The sequence below is a fragment of the Gadus morhua genome, chromosome 8, assembly GCF_902167405.1.
Source record: "Gadus morhua chromosome 8, gadMor3.0, whole genome shotgun sequence".
NCBI lineage: Eukaryota > Metazoa > Chordata > Actinopteri > Gadiformes > Gadidae > Gadus > Gadus morhua.
Window position 1 is genome coordinate 27,366,568 of NC_044055.1, and position 17,166 is coordinate 27,383,733.

At 43.5% G+C, this 17,166-nt stretch overlaps 1 protein-coding gene across 2 annotated transcripts in view; it reads right to left on the reverse strand.

The window, feature by feature from the left end:
* Window positions 1-17,166, reverse strand: part of LOC115549109 (solute carrier family 12 member 2) — a 130,749-nt gene that overhangs the window by 58,977 nt on the left and 54,606 nt on the right. For both annotated transcript variants that reach the window (XR_003977697.1, XM_030364122.1), the window contains exons 7-13: window positions 10,442-10,550; window positions 9,806-9,933; window positions 8,381-8,465; window positions 3,378-3,526; window positions 1,021-1,128; window positions 521-644; window positions 36-137 (exon numbers count right to left, since the gene is read on the reverse strand). Coding sequence is in view for 1 of the 2 variants with exons in the window: in XM_030364122.1 (XP_030219982.1) it covers window positions 36-137; window positions 521-644; window positions 1,021-1,128; window positions 3,378-3,526; window positions 8,381-8,465; window positions 9,806-9,933; window positions 10,442-10,550 (805 nt within the window). In the remaining variant the exon portion in view is untranslated. The remainder of the gene's footprint in view (window positions 1-35; window positions 138-520; window positions 645-1,020; window positions 1,129-3,377; window positions 3,527-8,380; window positions 8,466-9,805; window positions 9,934-10,441; window positions 10,551-17,166) is intronic.

The following is a 17,166-nucleotide window of genomic DNA, read 5'->3' on the forward strand; positions in this document are numbered from 1 at the left end:
TTTCCTGTGACAGGTTACTAACTCCAAGGGGTTACCTGGGGAGTTGGCTAGCGAGGCGTGGAACACAGAGAAGTTGATCAGAGCATAGGACGCCAGGAAGAAGTTGGAGATGATGGGAGCGATGATGTTCAACTCCGCTAGGAAAGAGAGAAAGACCTATTTTAAAGGGGAATAAATTGCTGTAGCTAGAGATCCCATTTTGTCTCATATAGTCTCATATATGAACTTTTTATATGCCTAATGGTTTTAATAGACTACTACCAATCACTTTCTGTGGTTCAAAATGTGTACATGTTTACAGAGACATTAAAATTACAAAATGGTAATAAATCAAAAATAAATAAATCTTAAGGATAAAAAAATGCCCAAACAGCTTTAAAATACTTGAGTGTTGCCCTGCAACTGTTACTTGGACTGTATTCATGACCAGGAATGTCAGTCCTGGATCTGTGAGTCTGGATTGGCCTGTGTAGCTTTCTGTCAATGATGTCTGAGTCATCGTAGGAGGAATTCAGCTTACCAATCAGGATGAAGGCCAGGCCAATGCAGAAGGTCAGTACGTAGCCTCGCAGAGGTTCGTTGTTTTTCCCATAACCCTTTGCAAACATACCAAGTCCAGGGTAAATGTTGTCCTTACAGAGTGCCTAGAGGGACACAAAACAAACAATCCATCAATCCACCAATCATTCATCCATCCATCCATCATCCATCCAATCATCCGTCAATCCTCCAATCATTCATCGATCTACCAATCATCCATCCACCCACCAATCATCTAATCATCCATCCATCCATCCACCAATCATCCATCCACCAATCATCCACCCATCATCCATCCCTCCACAAATCATCCATCCATCCATTCATTGAATCATTACGTGCAATTTTTATTCTTTAAGTTTGTTATTTTATAAACAATAGGACTTATGCATGTATATACGTATATTCAGGCTTGAATAATGCACCTCAGGTGTTCAACACCTGATGTGTTGAACAGTGCAGGACGGGGGACCGGCTGACCTGGAAAACTTTAGGAGCACTGACGAGCGAAGCAAGGGCGGAGGACAGTGTCGCCGAGAAGATCCCCGCAGAGATCAAAGGACCGAACCCAGACACCAGACTCATGACCTGCCAATCACAAAAAACACACTTATGACCTGCAAATCACAAAATAAACCCAATCATGACCTGCAAATCACAAAAAACACCCTCATGACCTGCAAATCACAAAATAAACATCCTCATGACCTGCCCAACCACATAGACCAGATGTCTAAACCAGGGAAATGTTTGGTAGTCTGCTAGAAAACTGTGTGTGTGGGGGGGAGGCTGAATGGTGTCATTCAGATCAGCCTTGTGACTCCAAACAAAAGTTTCCATTCTTTGTCTCATTGTTTCGAATAGCTCTCTCTCACTCAAACATACACAAAAAAACAAACCCACACAAAAACAAACATTAATCACACTTCAATCTGAAGATGCTTGTAGATGGAAGAAGCTGAATAATGTTTTACTGACATCTATGTCAACAAGATGGCCACGACCTGTCAATCATGTGTTTGTGTACAGAGGCATGGTGACTTACAGGCAGACATGGGGGACTCGAGTCACATGACTTGACTCGAGTCAGACTCGAGTCGCAAATTTGAGGACTTGAGACTTTCTTGACTAACATTGATAAAAGACTCAACTTGACTTTGACTTGGTCTTCATGACTTGAGACTTGACTTAGACTTGAGACAGATGACTCGAAATGACTTTTCTAAAGTTAGATTATGGGTTGGATACAGGGCCGTCGGACTGCGGGGACAAAGGGGACAGTTGTGGGGGGGCCCAGGGCAGAGGGGGGGCCCATGACCAAAAAAAAAAAAAAAAAAAAAAAAAGTTTTACCTTTTTTTTTTAACCCCCTCCCCCCCCCCCCCCGTCAACAATCGCTCCCCCCCCCCCCCCCCCGTCAACAACCTGGCGCAGGGGGGCCCATCAGTACCTATATTATAGGGGCCCAGGATTTGGTGCTACGGCCCTGGTTGGATATGTCATTTGCGATACGCCAGCAGATTTTGAAAAGACGCAACTCAAATGGTCCTACTCCCTCTCCTTCAACGCTGACTCTGACTCCACCCATTCCAAGTACATGGACGCGCAATCACACAAGAGCGCGAACACAGATGCGCGAGAGTGGGTCAGGGCAGGCTAGCTAGGTTGGAGTTTAGGGTTGTATTCTAGCGCTAGGTCCAAATGTGGATTAGCTAGTAAACTAGCTCCAGTAGCTACCGCAGGATAACAACAAACAGAAGCTTGCTCTGGGTCACGAGCTTTGAGTACGTGCACGTGCACGAAGAGGTCACGCGCGGGGGGAGGGGGAGTGCAGTACGACCGTTTAATTGACGTACTTACTGTCCAATGCCACTCTGTGTTTCTGAAAATCATTGGCTGGAGTTTTTCGAGCCCTGCCCATTCCACAGATGATTAACTTGTTTAATTTTCATGTCAGTAGGCTACTTCTAACTCAGTGGTTTTAAGTGTCTTTTTGTTCAAGGTGGAGTTATAGCAGTCCCTGCATCAAGTGCACCTGTTGAAGGTGTGTTCAGCCATGGTGGGGTGATAATGTGACCGCATCATTCAGAACTCAGTGACAAAGTACTGTCAAATTATTTTTTTTGCAAATGCAATGCATTGTAAGTCGATGTATGTTGCGAGGCAGCAAGATTGCTACCAGCTTTCAGGCTTGTGTATTACTATTTCCCCTTCCTACAGTATGTGTATGTGATATTACTTTTGAAATATTCATTTTTTTCATGTCTGATGCCATGTGTTGCAAATAATATTCTACAACATGTAGGGAGATTGAGTGATTGACTTGAACTGTTGTCGTATACAGCTACCTAGAGGTTCTATTTGATTCTGTTCATAGGTTGGAGGTAATGATCATAAAAAACATTTTCAAACTATGCACATAATGGTTTTGGAATGTTTTGAATAGTTTGAGGTATTGTTATTGTTAAGACATTGTTATTGTTAATGTTGAAATAAAATGAACCACTCTCTTTACTGATTTTTAAATGTGGAAACTGGGTTAGATCATCAGATTTTTGTATGACTTGACTTGTGACTTGCTTGACCTGAGCAATGACTTGACTTGTGACTTGCTTGATTCTCACCACAGTGACTTGGGACTTGCTTGAGACTTGAAGGTTATGACTTGAGACTTGCTTGTGACTTTCACATGAATGACTTACCCCCACCTCTGCTTACAGGTGTGTTTGTTTACAGGTCTGTTCCTGTCCCGGTGTGTCAGTAAACAGGTAAGGTCCTGTACAGGTGTGTTCCTCTACAGGTGCACCAATGTACAAATGTGTGAGTGTATAGTGTGTACCTGGAAGTCATTAATCAGGCCGTATTGACAGCCTCCCTCCTTGCAGATGGAGAAGTCGTACCCCAGGGTACAGGCAGCGTCCGTGCAGTTCACCGTGTCCGTCACTGTGTCATTGAGGTCACCTGTAGCATCCCTCACGATGCAGGCTCCTGAAGAGGAGAACGGCACCAAAGTGAATCAAAAAACAGACCTCATATAGAACAGGTAGGGGTTAGACAGTAAAGAGACAGGGTATGAGCAGGTATGAGTTAGACGTGGATACAGAAAAAGGTCATTCAGGAGCAGGTAGGGGTGGGACAGTGAATACAGAGACAGACCATTAAGGATTAGGTAGGTGTTAAACAGTGCATACAGAGACAAGTCATAACTAGAACTGCAAGCAGTTATGCAGGGGTCCAAGAAATGTGCATTTCGCCGGCACAACGCGAAGCATGTGTTCGAAACACTACCGTGAACCTGTGGATATAAAGGTTTTGACTGTGGGAGGTTCGGTGTGGGAGATATATCCCCAAACACGTTTTCAGAACATCCCTTTGGCCAATTAGGAGAAATACAATTTCCTTGTTTATGGCGCCGCCATGTGGCGTAATTTTCCAACGAGAATTTTCATCGTGCCGAAAATTTCGGATTTTTTTAGGGAACGCCATTAAGGGTAGCGCCGACATGTGTGTAAAATTTGAACTCGATCCGTTGTCTAATTTTTGATTTTTTGGGATTCATGATTTTCCAAGTGTAACGTAGCTAATTAACCAATATTCAAAACGCTACCGTTTCGTCGTCGAAGGTCGGATCAAAAAAGTGTTCGAATTAATTTTTTGGTGTGCGTCGGAAGATGTCGTGTGCAATGTTTGATGTCGATCGGTCAAGAAATGTGGGAGGGGTAGGGAAAAGGCAGTTTAGCGGTTTTCGTGATTTTGCGAAAAAAATTCATGGACGCAAATGGGCGTGGCCAAAAGATGTGGCCAAAAGATGCAGCAGACTCCAGTGAATCTGTGTGTATAACGTTTTTGACTGTGGGAGGTTTGGTGTGGGAGTTATAGCCCCAAACGCGTATTCCTTGGTATAGCGCCACCTAGGGACCGGCGTGTCTGGATTTGGTCGTCTGGGTAGTACTCACGGACCTGGATCTAGTTATGCAATTGGCGTGTGTGCACCATTTACGGTTTGGGCTGTGGTACCACTTCTAGGGAAGGAAGTATAGGAACTAGAACTGCAAGCAGTTATGCAGGGGTCCAAGAAGTGTGCATTTCGCCGGCACAACGCGACAAGAAATGTGCGTTTCGCCGGCACAACGCGAAGCATGTGTTCAAAACGCTACCCTGAACCTGTGGATACAAAGGATTTGACTGTGGTAGGAGTAGCGAGAAGTCAGTGTAGCGTTTTCGCGGCGAAATTTTGCAGAAGATATACAATTTCCTCGTTTATTGCGCCCCCTAATGGCAAAATTTTCCGAATTTTTTATCGAACGACATTAAGGTTAGCACCAACATGTGTGTACAATTTGGACTCGTTCCGATGTCTAATTTTGGATTTCTTTGGATTTTTGATTTTCCACGTCTAATTTAGCTCATAAACCAATATTCAAAACGCTACCGTTTCGTCGTCGAAGGTCCGATCAAAAAAGTGTCTATCAATTCTATGCGTGTGCGTCTGAAGATGCCGTGTGCAAAGTTTGGTGTCGATTGGTGAAGAAATGTGGGAGGAGTAGCGAAAAAACAGTTTTGCGGTTTTCGCGATTTTGCGAAAAAAAATTATGGACGCAAATGGGCGTGGCCTATGCCAAAAGATGCAGCAGACTCCAGTGAATATGTGCGTACAAGTTTTTGAATGTGGGAGATTCGGTGTGGGAGTTATAGCCCCAAACGCGTATTCATTGGAATAGCGCCACCTAGTGGCCGGCATGTCTGGATTTTGTCGTCTGCGTAGTGTTCATGGACCTGGATCTAGTCATGCAATTGGCGTGTGTGCACCATTTACGGTTTGGGCTGTAGTACCACTTCTAGGGGGGAAGTATAATAATAATCCTTACAAAAAAACAATAGGGATCCAACCTGTTGGCTTGGACCCCTAATAATAATAATCCTTACAATAACAATAGGGATCCAACCTGTTGGCTTGGACCCCTAATAAACAGGTAGGGATTAGACAGTGAATACAGAGACAGGTCATTAAAGGTCCCATGGCATGCTACTTTATGGATGCTTTAATATAGATATTAGTATTATAACAGTATTTGAATACGTTCCCGAAATTCAGCCGTGGTGCAGAATTACAGTCACTACGAGACAGTCGCACATTGACACTTTCCCCAAACGCACTGTTTCGGTGTCTTTAGCTTTAATGCAAATGTGGAGGAGAGAGGCAGGTCAAGGAGGAGGTTGGGGGTGTAGCCCTGAGCAGCTTTCTGCCACGGTACCATGCACTCTGTGTACAGTGGATGTATCGCAATGGCGAGGCGCACACAGCCTTTGGCCGTATTCTGTACATATCCTAGAACACTCTGGGTGCTCCCGCGGGAGTCCTGGAGCTCTATATCTAAATAATATCATATTATACATAGGTATCTATATCATATAATATATATTATCACGGCCAAAACCTGTGTGCTCCTCCAGACGATATTTTGAATCTCAAACAACGGCGTCGGGTTCTCCGACGTCTCTGGTTCTCCCACGTCCACACCAATCTGAAGTAGACTGAACCACGACATGGAGGAGAAAGGGATTGTTGCCCGCGATTGTTGACCGCAATTTTCTCCCGCCGGAGCCTCTCTGCCGAGGGACCAGTGGTGGGCAGAGTAGCTAAAAAATGTACTCAAGTAAAAGTACTGTTACTTTAAGATTAGAATTACTCAAGTAGAAGTAAAAGTACTCGTAAAAATAATTACTCAAGTAAGAGTAAAAAAGTATGCAGTGAAAAGACTACTCAAGTACTCAAGAGTACAAGTACTGAGTTTCTCCGATTTATTTTTTAAATAAACAGAGCAACACAAACGGTACAAAAAAGACACCAACAAAATATAAAACAGCAATGTTCAAATAAAGATAATGTAAATAACATCCTTTTAAATTAAATAAATAAGGTCTTTAAAAAAAAAAGTATAACCCTTGAACTAAAACAATAACAAATTAAATCTTTGCAAAATTAAATACATCAACGTGTGTGTGTGTGTGTGTGTGTGTGTGTGTGTGTGTGTGTGTGTGTGTGTGTGTGTGTGTGTGTGTGTGTGTGTGTGTGTGTGTGTGTGTGTGTGTGTGTGTGTCACTCTGTTCGAGCCTGCATGAGAGTTCAATGTTGTCATTAACTGTAACGTCTTTCTGACCAATCGCAGTTCAAGGCCGACCTGGGCTGTGCCACTTCGGGAGGGGGCGCTCAGTTACTCCTCTAGACAAAACCGAATTGGTTGCGAGTCGATGTTGACCCGGCGCCCCCCGTTAACGGGCCACAGGGAATTTTCCCAACTCTCCCGATTACCACTCTGCGTTGTGCGTGCGTGCGTGCCTGTGTGTGTGTGCAGGCGTTATTCAGTTGCCTCTCGGCCGCTTGTACCCGCGATCTCGTCCTTTCGGCCATCTCCCAACCCTCATGACCATAGGTGAGGATAGGAACGAAGATCGACCGGTAGATCGAGAGCTTTGCCTTGCGACTCAGCTCTCTTTTCGTAACAACGGTGCGGTAAAGCGAACGCAATACCGCCCCCGCTGCTCCGATTCTCCGGCCAATCTCAAGCTCCATAGTACCCTCACTCGCGAACAAGACCCCGAGGTACTTGAACTCCTTCACTTGGGCTAAGGAATATTCACGTGATAGAAATAGATCTCGCATGTAATAAAAGAAAAGATCTAAAAAAAACAAAGTAACGACCGTCACGTAGCCAAATGGAACGGCGTAAAAGTACCGTTCTTTCTTCAAATATTTACTCAAGTAAAAGTAAAAGTATGTTGCAATAAAACTACTCCTAAAATTACAATTTATCCAAAAAGTTACTCAAGTATTTGTAACGGAGTAAATGTAGCGCGTTCCTACCCACCTCTGCGAGGGACCAATGCCTCAGCAGCGGTCAGCGCTTAGGCACCACCGCCTCCTGCAGCAGGCAGCGCCGAGGCGGTGGTCCCTCGTTAGCGGGCAGCGGGAAGCGGGGCTCAAGCGGGAGACATCTCGGGCAACAATCCCTTTCTCCTCCATGTCCTGGTTCATGTACTTCAGGGAGTCAATGCCAAAGTTCCTTTCCCCTAATTCCTTCTAAACCATGGCTGAGATAACCCCAACTACAGTCTTGTTGTGGAAATACCAGAGACGTCAAAGAACCGACGTGTTATGCGCCATAACACCAACAGCAGAATGGTTATCCAAATAACAAAGAAGTGTACAACACTTGCGTTATAGTGTGTGTAATCACACACACACGTGGCGCTCGCACAATCGTACCTCATTGTCTCATTGGCGGGCCAAATTCTCTGGGCGGGCAAGGCAGAGAAAGGGGAGGTACATGGCCCCTTATGACGACATATGGGGCCACATTCCAAATCAGCGTCCCTGAGATTCCATTTTTTCAAAGGCGAGCAGGATACCTAGTGCGCGTCTTAGCCACTAGGGAACAATAGGCAGGCTAGGGGAACTCATATTAATGTTAGAAATCCTCTTAAAGTGAGATCTTCATGCCATGGAACCTTTAAGGTTCAGGTAGGTGTTAAACAGTGAACACAGAGACAGGTCATTCAGGAGCAGGTAGGGGTTGGACAGCGAATACATAGACAGGTCATTAAGGAATTAGTAGGTGTTAAACAGTGAATACAGAGACAGGTCATTATGAGCAGGTAGGGGTAAGACAGTGAATACAGAGACAAGTCATTAAGGAGTAGGTAGTGGTAAGACAATGAAAACAGAAATTTCATTGACACAATGGGAATTTTCAGGGCGACTTGATTAATGACCATACAGGTGGACTGAGAACATTTGGATATGAAGTCAATCCTAAACTCCTTTCTTTCGGGGGACTTTACCTGTGGAGAGAGCGACAGCGATGTAGGTGATGCCAGTGATAACGATGGCCAGCAGGGTGCCTTTAGGGATAGCTGACTGAGGGTCCTGGGGAAGGGGGGGGGGGGATTTAAGAGGTTAGAGGTCATTCGCGTCAACCCGATAATGGGTTTCCCCTCAAGACAATAAGTTAACTATAAAGTTTACAAAAAAATATGTCGATTTGAACTGTTAAATGTAAGACTCTTCATGTTAGTACCCAGATCACAATGACTGTGTAAACGTGTTGTGTTTTGTCCTACAGTGGTGCATAAAGAACAAAAAAGTTGTATTTGTGTATCCAAAGTATTTTGTTTGTGGTTTTTGTTGGCCGCACGTAAGATTCGGTCACAGGTACCAGTTTGTATTTACGTGTTTATTTGTCATAGTCACAGCTGTTGCTCTGTGCTGTGCCTGCCCCAGCTTAACTGTTCACACCTGGCCTGCATCAGCTCATGAACTCTCTCTACACCTGGTTTCCCTGCAGTTCAAGCGTACAGATATGCAGTTGTGATTTCAGGGCAAATATTATGTGTGCCACCTGGGCTTTGGAGATGTGCCTGACCTTGTCAATGAGATTGGCAGTTATTTGCACGCAGATGCAACACTTTAAAAAGTACAGACGTCTGTAAGAAGAATCTATTAGCATTACTGATTTTAGAAGCTTTTTTGTTGGGTGCTAATTCTAACTAGCATGTTAGTGATCACTGGCAACAGACCAGAGGAACAACATCAGGGGTGATCTAGAAGATATCTGCTAACCAAGATAACAAAAATCTTGCTGCAGTTGGCTAGAATACATTTAGCCTAGATGTTCCTTCTATTGAGCTTCATACCTGTGCAATGTCATAACAATAACGGTGCTAGTGTTGAGGCTGGAGGTATAAAACATAGACATCTTATAGCATAGACGGAGCATTGGCTGCTGGGACGCGAGAAATACGGCCGCCATCTTGGAGTGGTCAACCGGGAGCAGCAACAGCAGCAGAAACAGGATGCCGGGCTGTTGTCCAGCGTATTCCTGCTCAAATCGGCGGACCATCCACAATAGGAATCGGGGGATTACTTTTCACAAGTAAGATTTAACATTACTGTACTATTGGTACAATTGGTATTGAATAATAAAACACGCCAAACCATGTGGCCTTTATCATAGCTACACGTATGACAAAACACTGCATGAAAATCTGTGGTATTCAGTGAGGTATGATTAATTAAATGCGCTGACGCTGACAGTTCATTGCTCCAGCCAAACGGATTACACTGAGTGGAGCGGATGATCACTCCAAGATGGCGGCCCCGCGTCTCGTCAGCGCCAGTAGGCGGTAGCATTCGATGCTCCGTCTATCATATAAGATGTCTATGGTATGAAAGGTGAAGCAACAGGGAGGGGTGGAATACGGACTCACAGTGAGGTCACCAGAGATGTTGGCCCCCGCCAAGATCCCAGTGGCTGCTGGGAAAAAAATTGCAAACACGGAGAAGAAGGACTCCTCCTCTCTGAAGTCTGGGCCCAGGTTTTCCAGGAAGATGGCCGCTAGTTGGAAGAGAAGGAGCTAGGGTAAGAAGATGGGAAAGATTTTCCTATGTTCCACAGATTATATTGATACCCCTGTTGAACGTTCCTGCATGTACCCTGGCAATAAGCACCGATACACAGACCTTTCCGAAGGCCACTAGAACAAAACACTTTCTCACAGGAAGAAGGTTGAGGGCAAACTACTTGCGTGTAACTTGAATTGTACATAAATTGAAAACACATCAAATTGTTATTATTCTGTAAAAAAAAGCTAAAATAAATACATCACCGCTAAAATTGACCTACAGAATGGGCGGACATGATGGATCCATAGATACAAATGAGCAACTTAGGAACCCTTTAAAACACATGGGGAGCGAGTTATGCGTGTGTGGATTTGTAGTAAAGGAAAAAAAAATTCAATGTTTTGTAAATGCTGTTTCATGTCACTTGAGATCCGGCTGATATCAGAAAAGGAGGTGGGAGATCCAGGGGATACCAGAGGAGGAGAGAGAACCAGACTCACAGTTGTAGCCGAAGAACCCCTTGGGTTCCTTTTCCTCCACAGTGAGGAAGGTCCCCATGAAGTAGTTAACGATGGCCCCCAGGAGGATGATTAGCAGAACAATCTGAGCCTGGGGATGAATACACAGCAGTATATACCACACATCACTCATCCATGTTTGTCAACACACATCAGTATATACCACACATTATTCATGTTGTAGCAGCAGTTTCACAATTTTGGTTTATTCAATTAATTTGAAGTTGCATAAAAGAATAGTTTTATTACCCTACACACCCGCTAAGCGATCGCTTCGTTACATATGCTCTTTGTTTGTTTTTGGTTTTTATTAATCGCGTCGCAAAACAACGTTTTGTGAGCTATTTACATACAGTCAGTGTTTTGGCGTAGCCACTACTAGCCAGAAGTGTCTGCCACCTCACCTAGGCTTACGTGAACCTCTCCGGAAACGTAAGGACAAGTCGGGACGCACAGCCATAAACGCAAGCACTGGTTAGAGACCCCCGCCATAGACCCAGGGCGGCTATTCTACAGAGAAGTTTACTTTCACACACATAATATCTTATTACCGGTGCTTAAAAGAGACGGATATATACTCGCGGATATGACGGAGGCGGCAGCAGCAGCGTCTGCTGCGTTGCGATCTAAACCTCTGAAATATACCGGTGAGGATGGCAATATCATTGTGGAGGATGAGTTTCTGAACTTTCTAGTCATTAAAATGAAAACGATGGGACAGGATGAACTGATATTGTTGACTACAAGCCATTTCTCGTCTGAGAGGATTGCAAGTTCAAGAAAAGTCCTGTTTGAACTATGTCCAGAAACCACTCAGCGCTACATTCAGCACAGGGGGGATCAAAAGGACGTGAACAATGTCAAGAGTTGCATTGGGCTACTTAATGAGCTGGGAGACAAAGTACCTCGTTTTGTTTCATACCATCTAGACGAACTCCCACCTGTGTCTTTCAATAGCATTGACGTCTCATGTTTGCTTGCTAAGATTGAGAAGCTAAGTGCTGATGTTGCTATTATGAAGCAGGGTATGACCATGCAGGTCAAAGTTTCTGATGAACTCCGCTCTATGACAGTGGATCTAAATCAGCGGCTGTGTGTGGCTGAGCCAGCTCTGGTGAGAGGCATCAAGGCTGTGTCCTCGCAGTCTCATAAAGAGGCTAATCTGGGAAAGGACAATGGAAGAGGAGCAGGGGCTCAGCCCAAATCCCCGGCTCAACGTAGACGACAGACAAGCTGGAATACACTGGCCAGGGAGGAGTGCTCTCAGCCTGGGCTTGGAGCTGTGAAAGCCAACGGTTCAATGGAGGGGGGCGGTGCCGCTGCTGTGGCTTTGTCGCCGGCATGGAACATAGTGGCTAAGCGGGGGCTACAGGCTGCTGGAGGTGGAGTACCGGCGTTGCGGCCCAAAACAAGGCAGGAGCCTAGGCGAGACAAGAAAATAGTTGTCGGGACTGGCCCTGGATGTCACATCAGGACGGTAAAGACAAAGTTGGTGAGTGTATTTGCAACGAAATTCTCGCCTGAGCTGGATGTAAATATTCTGACAGCGTATCTGAAAGACAAACTCTGTCATGATGTAACATGTGTGAAGATTGACACTGCGCAAAGCAGGTACAGCTCCTTCAAAGTTACTGCGGAGTGTAATGAAGTGAATGACATGTACGATCCTGGCCTTTGGCCAGACGGTGCTTTGGTGCGGCGCTTCTATGAGGCACGCAAGCCCAGGAGCACAACTGGAGTCAAAGCAGGGGCTGTCATTATGTAAAAAAGAAAAATCTATTTCTCATGAGAGTTGTGTCATATAATGCACGCGGCCTGCGTCTGGGTCAAACTGCAGCAGACAAGGCGCGACGTCTTGTTGTTGATAAACTCCTTGAGGAAACGGACATCTTGTGTATTCAAGAAACTTTTATTTCTAAACAGGATCTGGACAAGCTAAATTCTGTTAACAGTAACTTCCATGGGGCAGGGGAGTCCACAACAGACCTGAGTCTGGGGCTTGTGCAGGGTAGGATACCTGGAGGTGTCGCTATCTTGTGGCATAAAAAATATGACCCCCTGATAAGTGTGATCAGATTGGGAGTAGACTGGTGCATAGCTATTAAAGTAGCTTGCAATAACAAGGTTTTTATCATTATAAATGTGTATACACCATACGAAAGCCATAATAATGAAGATTTATATCTTGAAAGACTTGCTTTCCTAAACGCATTTATAGAGGAAACAGAGTATTCCTCTATCTACTTAATGGGTGATTTGAATGCAGATATCAGTGATGAAAAGTCCTTGTTTGGTCGGCATTTGACTCAGTTTTGTCATGACAATAAGTTAATTTTAACAAGTAGTGTCCTGTTGCCAGCAACTACATTCACATATGTCAGTGAGGCCTGGAATACGACATCATGGCTGGACCACATTATTTGTACAGCTGACGCTCATGACTGTGTAGAGCAAGTTGAGATCCTATATGGGCTAGCAGCATCAGACCACATGCCGGTCTCCATCATGCTTAAAGTGGAGAACCTACCGGACTTGGTCACTAATGAAAACTACAGGCATGGTGTTAAACTCCAGTGGGCTAGGCTCTCAGAGGATGACCTGAGGTTCTATCACGATAACACAGAGAAGAATCTAGGGAAAATTAAACTCCCTTATGAAGCCATTCTGTGTAATAATATTAATTGTGATAATTCTATTCATAAATATGAACTGTGGATAATGTATAATTTAATTGTAAATGGTCTTAACCAGTCTAGTAATGTTTTCTCTAAGAAAAGGTGTAATCACAAACTCCGGCCAGGCTGGAATGAGCATATTGATGAAGTCCACCAACAGGCCAGGGAAACCTTTAAAGTATGGATCAATGCTGGCAAACCAAGGAGTGGTCCAGAATGTGATGCAAAAAAGCATGCTGTAGCTCACTTTAAAAGGGCAGTGCGTTTCATTAAGAGGAACGAGCAGACCTTGAGGGCAAACTCAATGGCTAGAAAGTTGCAGCAAAAAGATGTTTTAGATTTCTGGAAAGAAGTAAAGATTATAAATAATAATAAGGTACCGTTGCCCTCTAATATAGATGGGGTCACAGGGAGTCCAAATATTGCTGATCTATGGAAGAGACATTATGAAGACCTTTTTAACTGTGTTAAAAGTGATGTTTTTAATGTTGGTGCTGTTTCTCATGATAATGTTGTCATTAGGCCTGATGAAATTAGAAATGCTATTGAGAAGTTGTCTCTAAATAAGTCAACTGGCCTTGATCAGATAACGGCTGAACACTTGAGGTACTCTAGTTATAGAGCATCAGTATTACTTGCCCTGTGCCTGTCAGGAATGCTAATGCATGGAATTCTGCCTGACCATATGCTGTCAGTACTACTAGTACCTGTAGTCAAAGAAAAAACAGGGAAGCTCTCGAGTATTGACAACTATAGGCCAATAGCCTTGGCTAGTGTGGTGTCAAAGGTGTTAGAGAGAATAATACTTGATAGATTACAAGAGTATATTGTCACAGCTGATGAACAATTTGGTTTTAAAAGCAAACATGGTACGGACATGTGTGTCTATGCCTTAAAAGAGGCAGTACATAAGTACAGTAATCATAATTCCACCATGTTCACATGCTTCCTAGATGCTTCAAAAGCTTTTGACCGTCTAAACCATGGTAAACTATTTGCTAAACTAAGAGAAAGAGGTGTTCCTTCATACTTGGTACGTGTATTGCATTTTTGGTACTCCAATCAAACCATGCAAGTCAGATGGGGAGATTCTATATCAGAGCCCTTTTCAGTGACAAACGGGGTCAAACAGGGAGGGATTTTATCCCCAGTACTTTTTAATCTGTATATGGACGGACTCTCTAAAAGACTCACAATGTGCAGGACTGGATGCATGGTGGGAGAAAGGCTACTTAATCATTTAATGTATGCTGATGACCTGGTCATTATGACCCCCAGTTCAGCTGGCCTGCAGCAGTTGCTCAGAGTGTGTTCTGACTATGGACAGCTCTTTGATATCAAGTTTAATCCCAAAAAGAGTGTAGTCATGATCATGAAAACTAAGGAAGATAGGGATGCAACATTCCCTTCTTTTCTTTTGGCTGACAAGGTGCTCAATGTTGTGGATAAGGTCAGATATCTGGGTCACATCATTAGGGACGACCTCAGTGACGATGATGATGTTCAGAGACAATACTGTAAATTATATGCACAAGCTAACATGTTGTCACGAAAATTTCATATGTGTACTGATGATGTTAAGAATGCCCTTTTTAAAGCTTATTGTACTCCACTATATACTGCCCACTTGTGGTGCAGATACAGTAAAAGTAAATATAACAAATTGAGAGTGGCGTATAATGATGCTCTAAGAATTCTGCTGAGGCTACCAAGGTGCACAAGTGCCAGTCAACTGTTTGTAAACAGTGGTGTTCCCACTTTAAATGCATTGCTCAGGAATCTGATGTACAGTTTTATGATGAGATTGATGGACTCCAAAAATGAAATTATAATGACTTTAACCATGCCGAAGTTAAGCAGCATCAGATACACTTCCAGTCTCTGGAAGCATTGGAGAGAGTGTCTGTATGTTTTTTAGTTGTGTTTCTTATTTGTCTGTTGTTGTTTTGTCTGTTGTACTGTCGTGTATATGGACCTATATGAGTCTGAAATAAAGATAAATAATAATATTAAGTATGAGACCACATTTAAATATATCCTTTTAATTCATCTGCATTTCTTTTATTTTGAAATATGTTTACAAAATGATCTGTTTATGTAGTGCATTGCGGAACTATTGTTCTGAGGTGCAGACGTTTTATTGATGTAGCACCAGCATCAGAGCATGCAGCGCTTGCAGAGCCAACTGCCGCTCGTTGAGATAAGTGGTAACATCATTACATTCATTAGTTCAATGAGAGACACATGGGAGAGAAGTTGGCTCTGTGTAACCTGTTTCACTCCCTGGAGTTAACGCGGCTAATGAGGTATGCATTGTTATTTTAATGTGTAATTATCATGTTCTATTCACTGTGAGAATATTCTTATTTATGTAACTCAGTGGTTCTCAACTATTTTCTGTCATTCGAGGAGTCAGAAATTTTTTCGCGCCCCCCTTGAATTGAAATACTATTGAGAACCTGCTAATTGGGGGTCAAGCAGCGAAGCTGCGAGACAACCTATTGTTTTCATACGTTTTCTTATTGGGGGTCAAGCAGCGAAGCTGCGAGACAACCTATTGTTTTCATACGTTTTTGGGGGTCAAGCAGCGAAGCTACGAGACAACCTATTGTTTTCATACGTTTTCTTATTATTATTTACCTGCCATTGGAGTCAATGGCAGCCCATTGAACGCCTTGCCGAAAAGTTGTGAAATTTGGCACACAGGTTCAGGAGGAAATTTGAGGTCGCTAGCTCATCAGCTCTAGCGCCACCAACAGGTCAAAGTTGGACATGCATTCATGTTTACAACTTTTGACCCATTCGTCCAATATTCACAAACAAGGGATCATTGGAAGCCTTGGTCCAAGCCGAATTCCAAGCACCCTATGTCATTTTACGCCCTGAGGGATTTTTCCGCAATCTTGGTTTATGTCAAAAACCTTCAAAATGCATCTCCTATCACAAATGTTCTGCAATCATCTCGAAACTTGGCACACATGATCTTCAGGCCATGCTTGACAAAAAACATTGACTAGATTTTTCAAATTCAAAACCGTTTGCCCGCTACAGCCAATCAAATTTGACCGACAAGTCGCCAAACAGGAAGTAAGCCGATATCTCAGCAGCCCTTTGACATATCGTAACCAACCTTGGTACATAGACCCATGACATCATCATGAGGACACCCAATGAATCTGGTGACCTTTGACCTCTAGGGGGCGCTGTTATTAATGTAGATGTGTTTTAACTCCTCTCTCTTCACATGAGTATATTTCAAACTTATTTTCAATGTTTGGTGATACTATCAGACCTCCCCATGTAGCTAGTATATTATTTCTTGCAGAAATATCCGCGACAGCCAATCATATTCAGATTCAGAATCAGCTTTATTGGCCAGGTTTGCGAACAAACAAGGACTTTGACTTCGGTCCCTTTGCTCTCTATGTACAACACTCAACATTGTACCTATTGTTAATATATAAAAAAGAAAAAAAACACAAAACACAAAACAGTACAAAAAAATTAATAATAATAAATATAAATAAACGGTTAAGTATACAGAATAACAATACAATAAATTATAATAATTATAAATATAGCTGCGAGCAGCAATGTGGGTGTCAAGCATAATCGGACTCGGTAGGCTAATTCTGCCGGATGGACGCAATCGGCCAGGGGGCTACATGACGACCGCCTCGGAAATCGGCAATACCGACAGCCGGTGGGATGAGTAAATGGGAAAAGGACCCCACCTAGAGGTAAGGGCGCAATACAGTCTGCCTGACAGAACAAATGTCACAAATACATAGGGGTATTCGGAACAATATCTCTAAAAGAGACACAATGTAAACAAGCATCCGTTCTGGAGGTGGTTCATGAAGCATCTAATCCAGAGGGAATTGCAGTTTATAAAGTAGGTGGGCGGAATGGTAAATTTAATCATTGTTGCATTATACATTAAGTACCGCTTGACGCCACACGAGTGCAGTGTCTGCCCATTAATGAGCGCCACACGAGTGCAGTGTCTACCCATTAATGAGCAACGTCAAG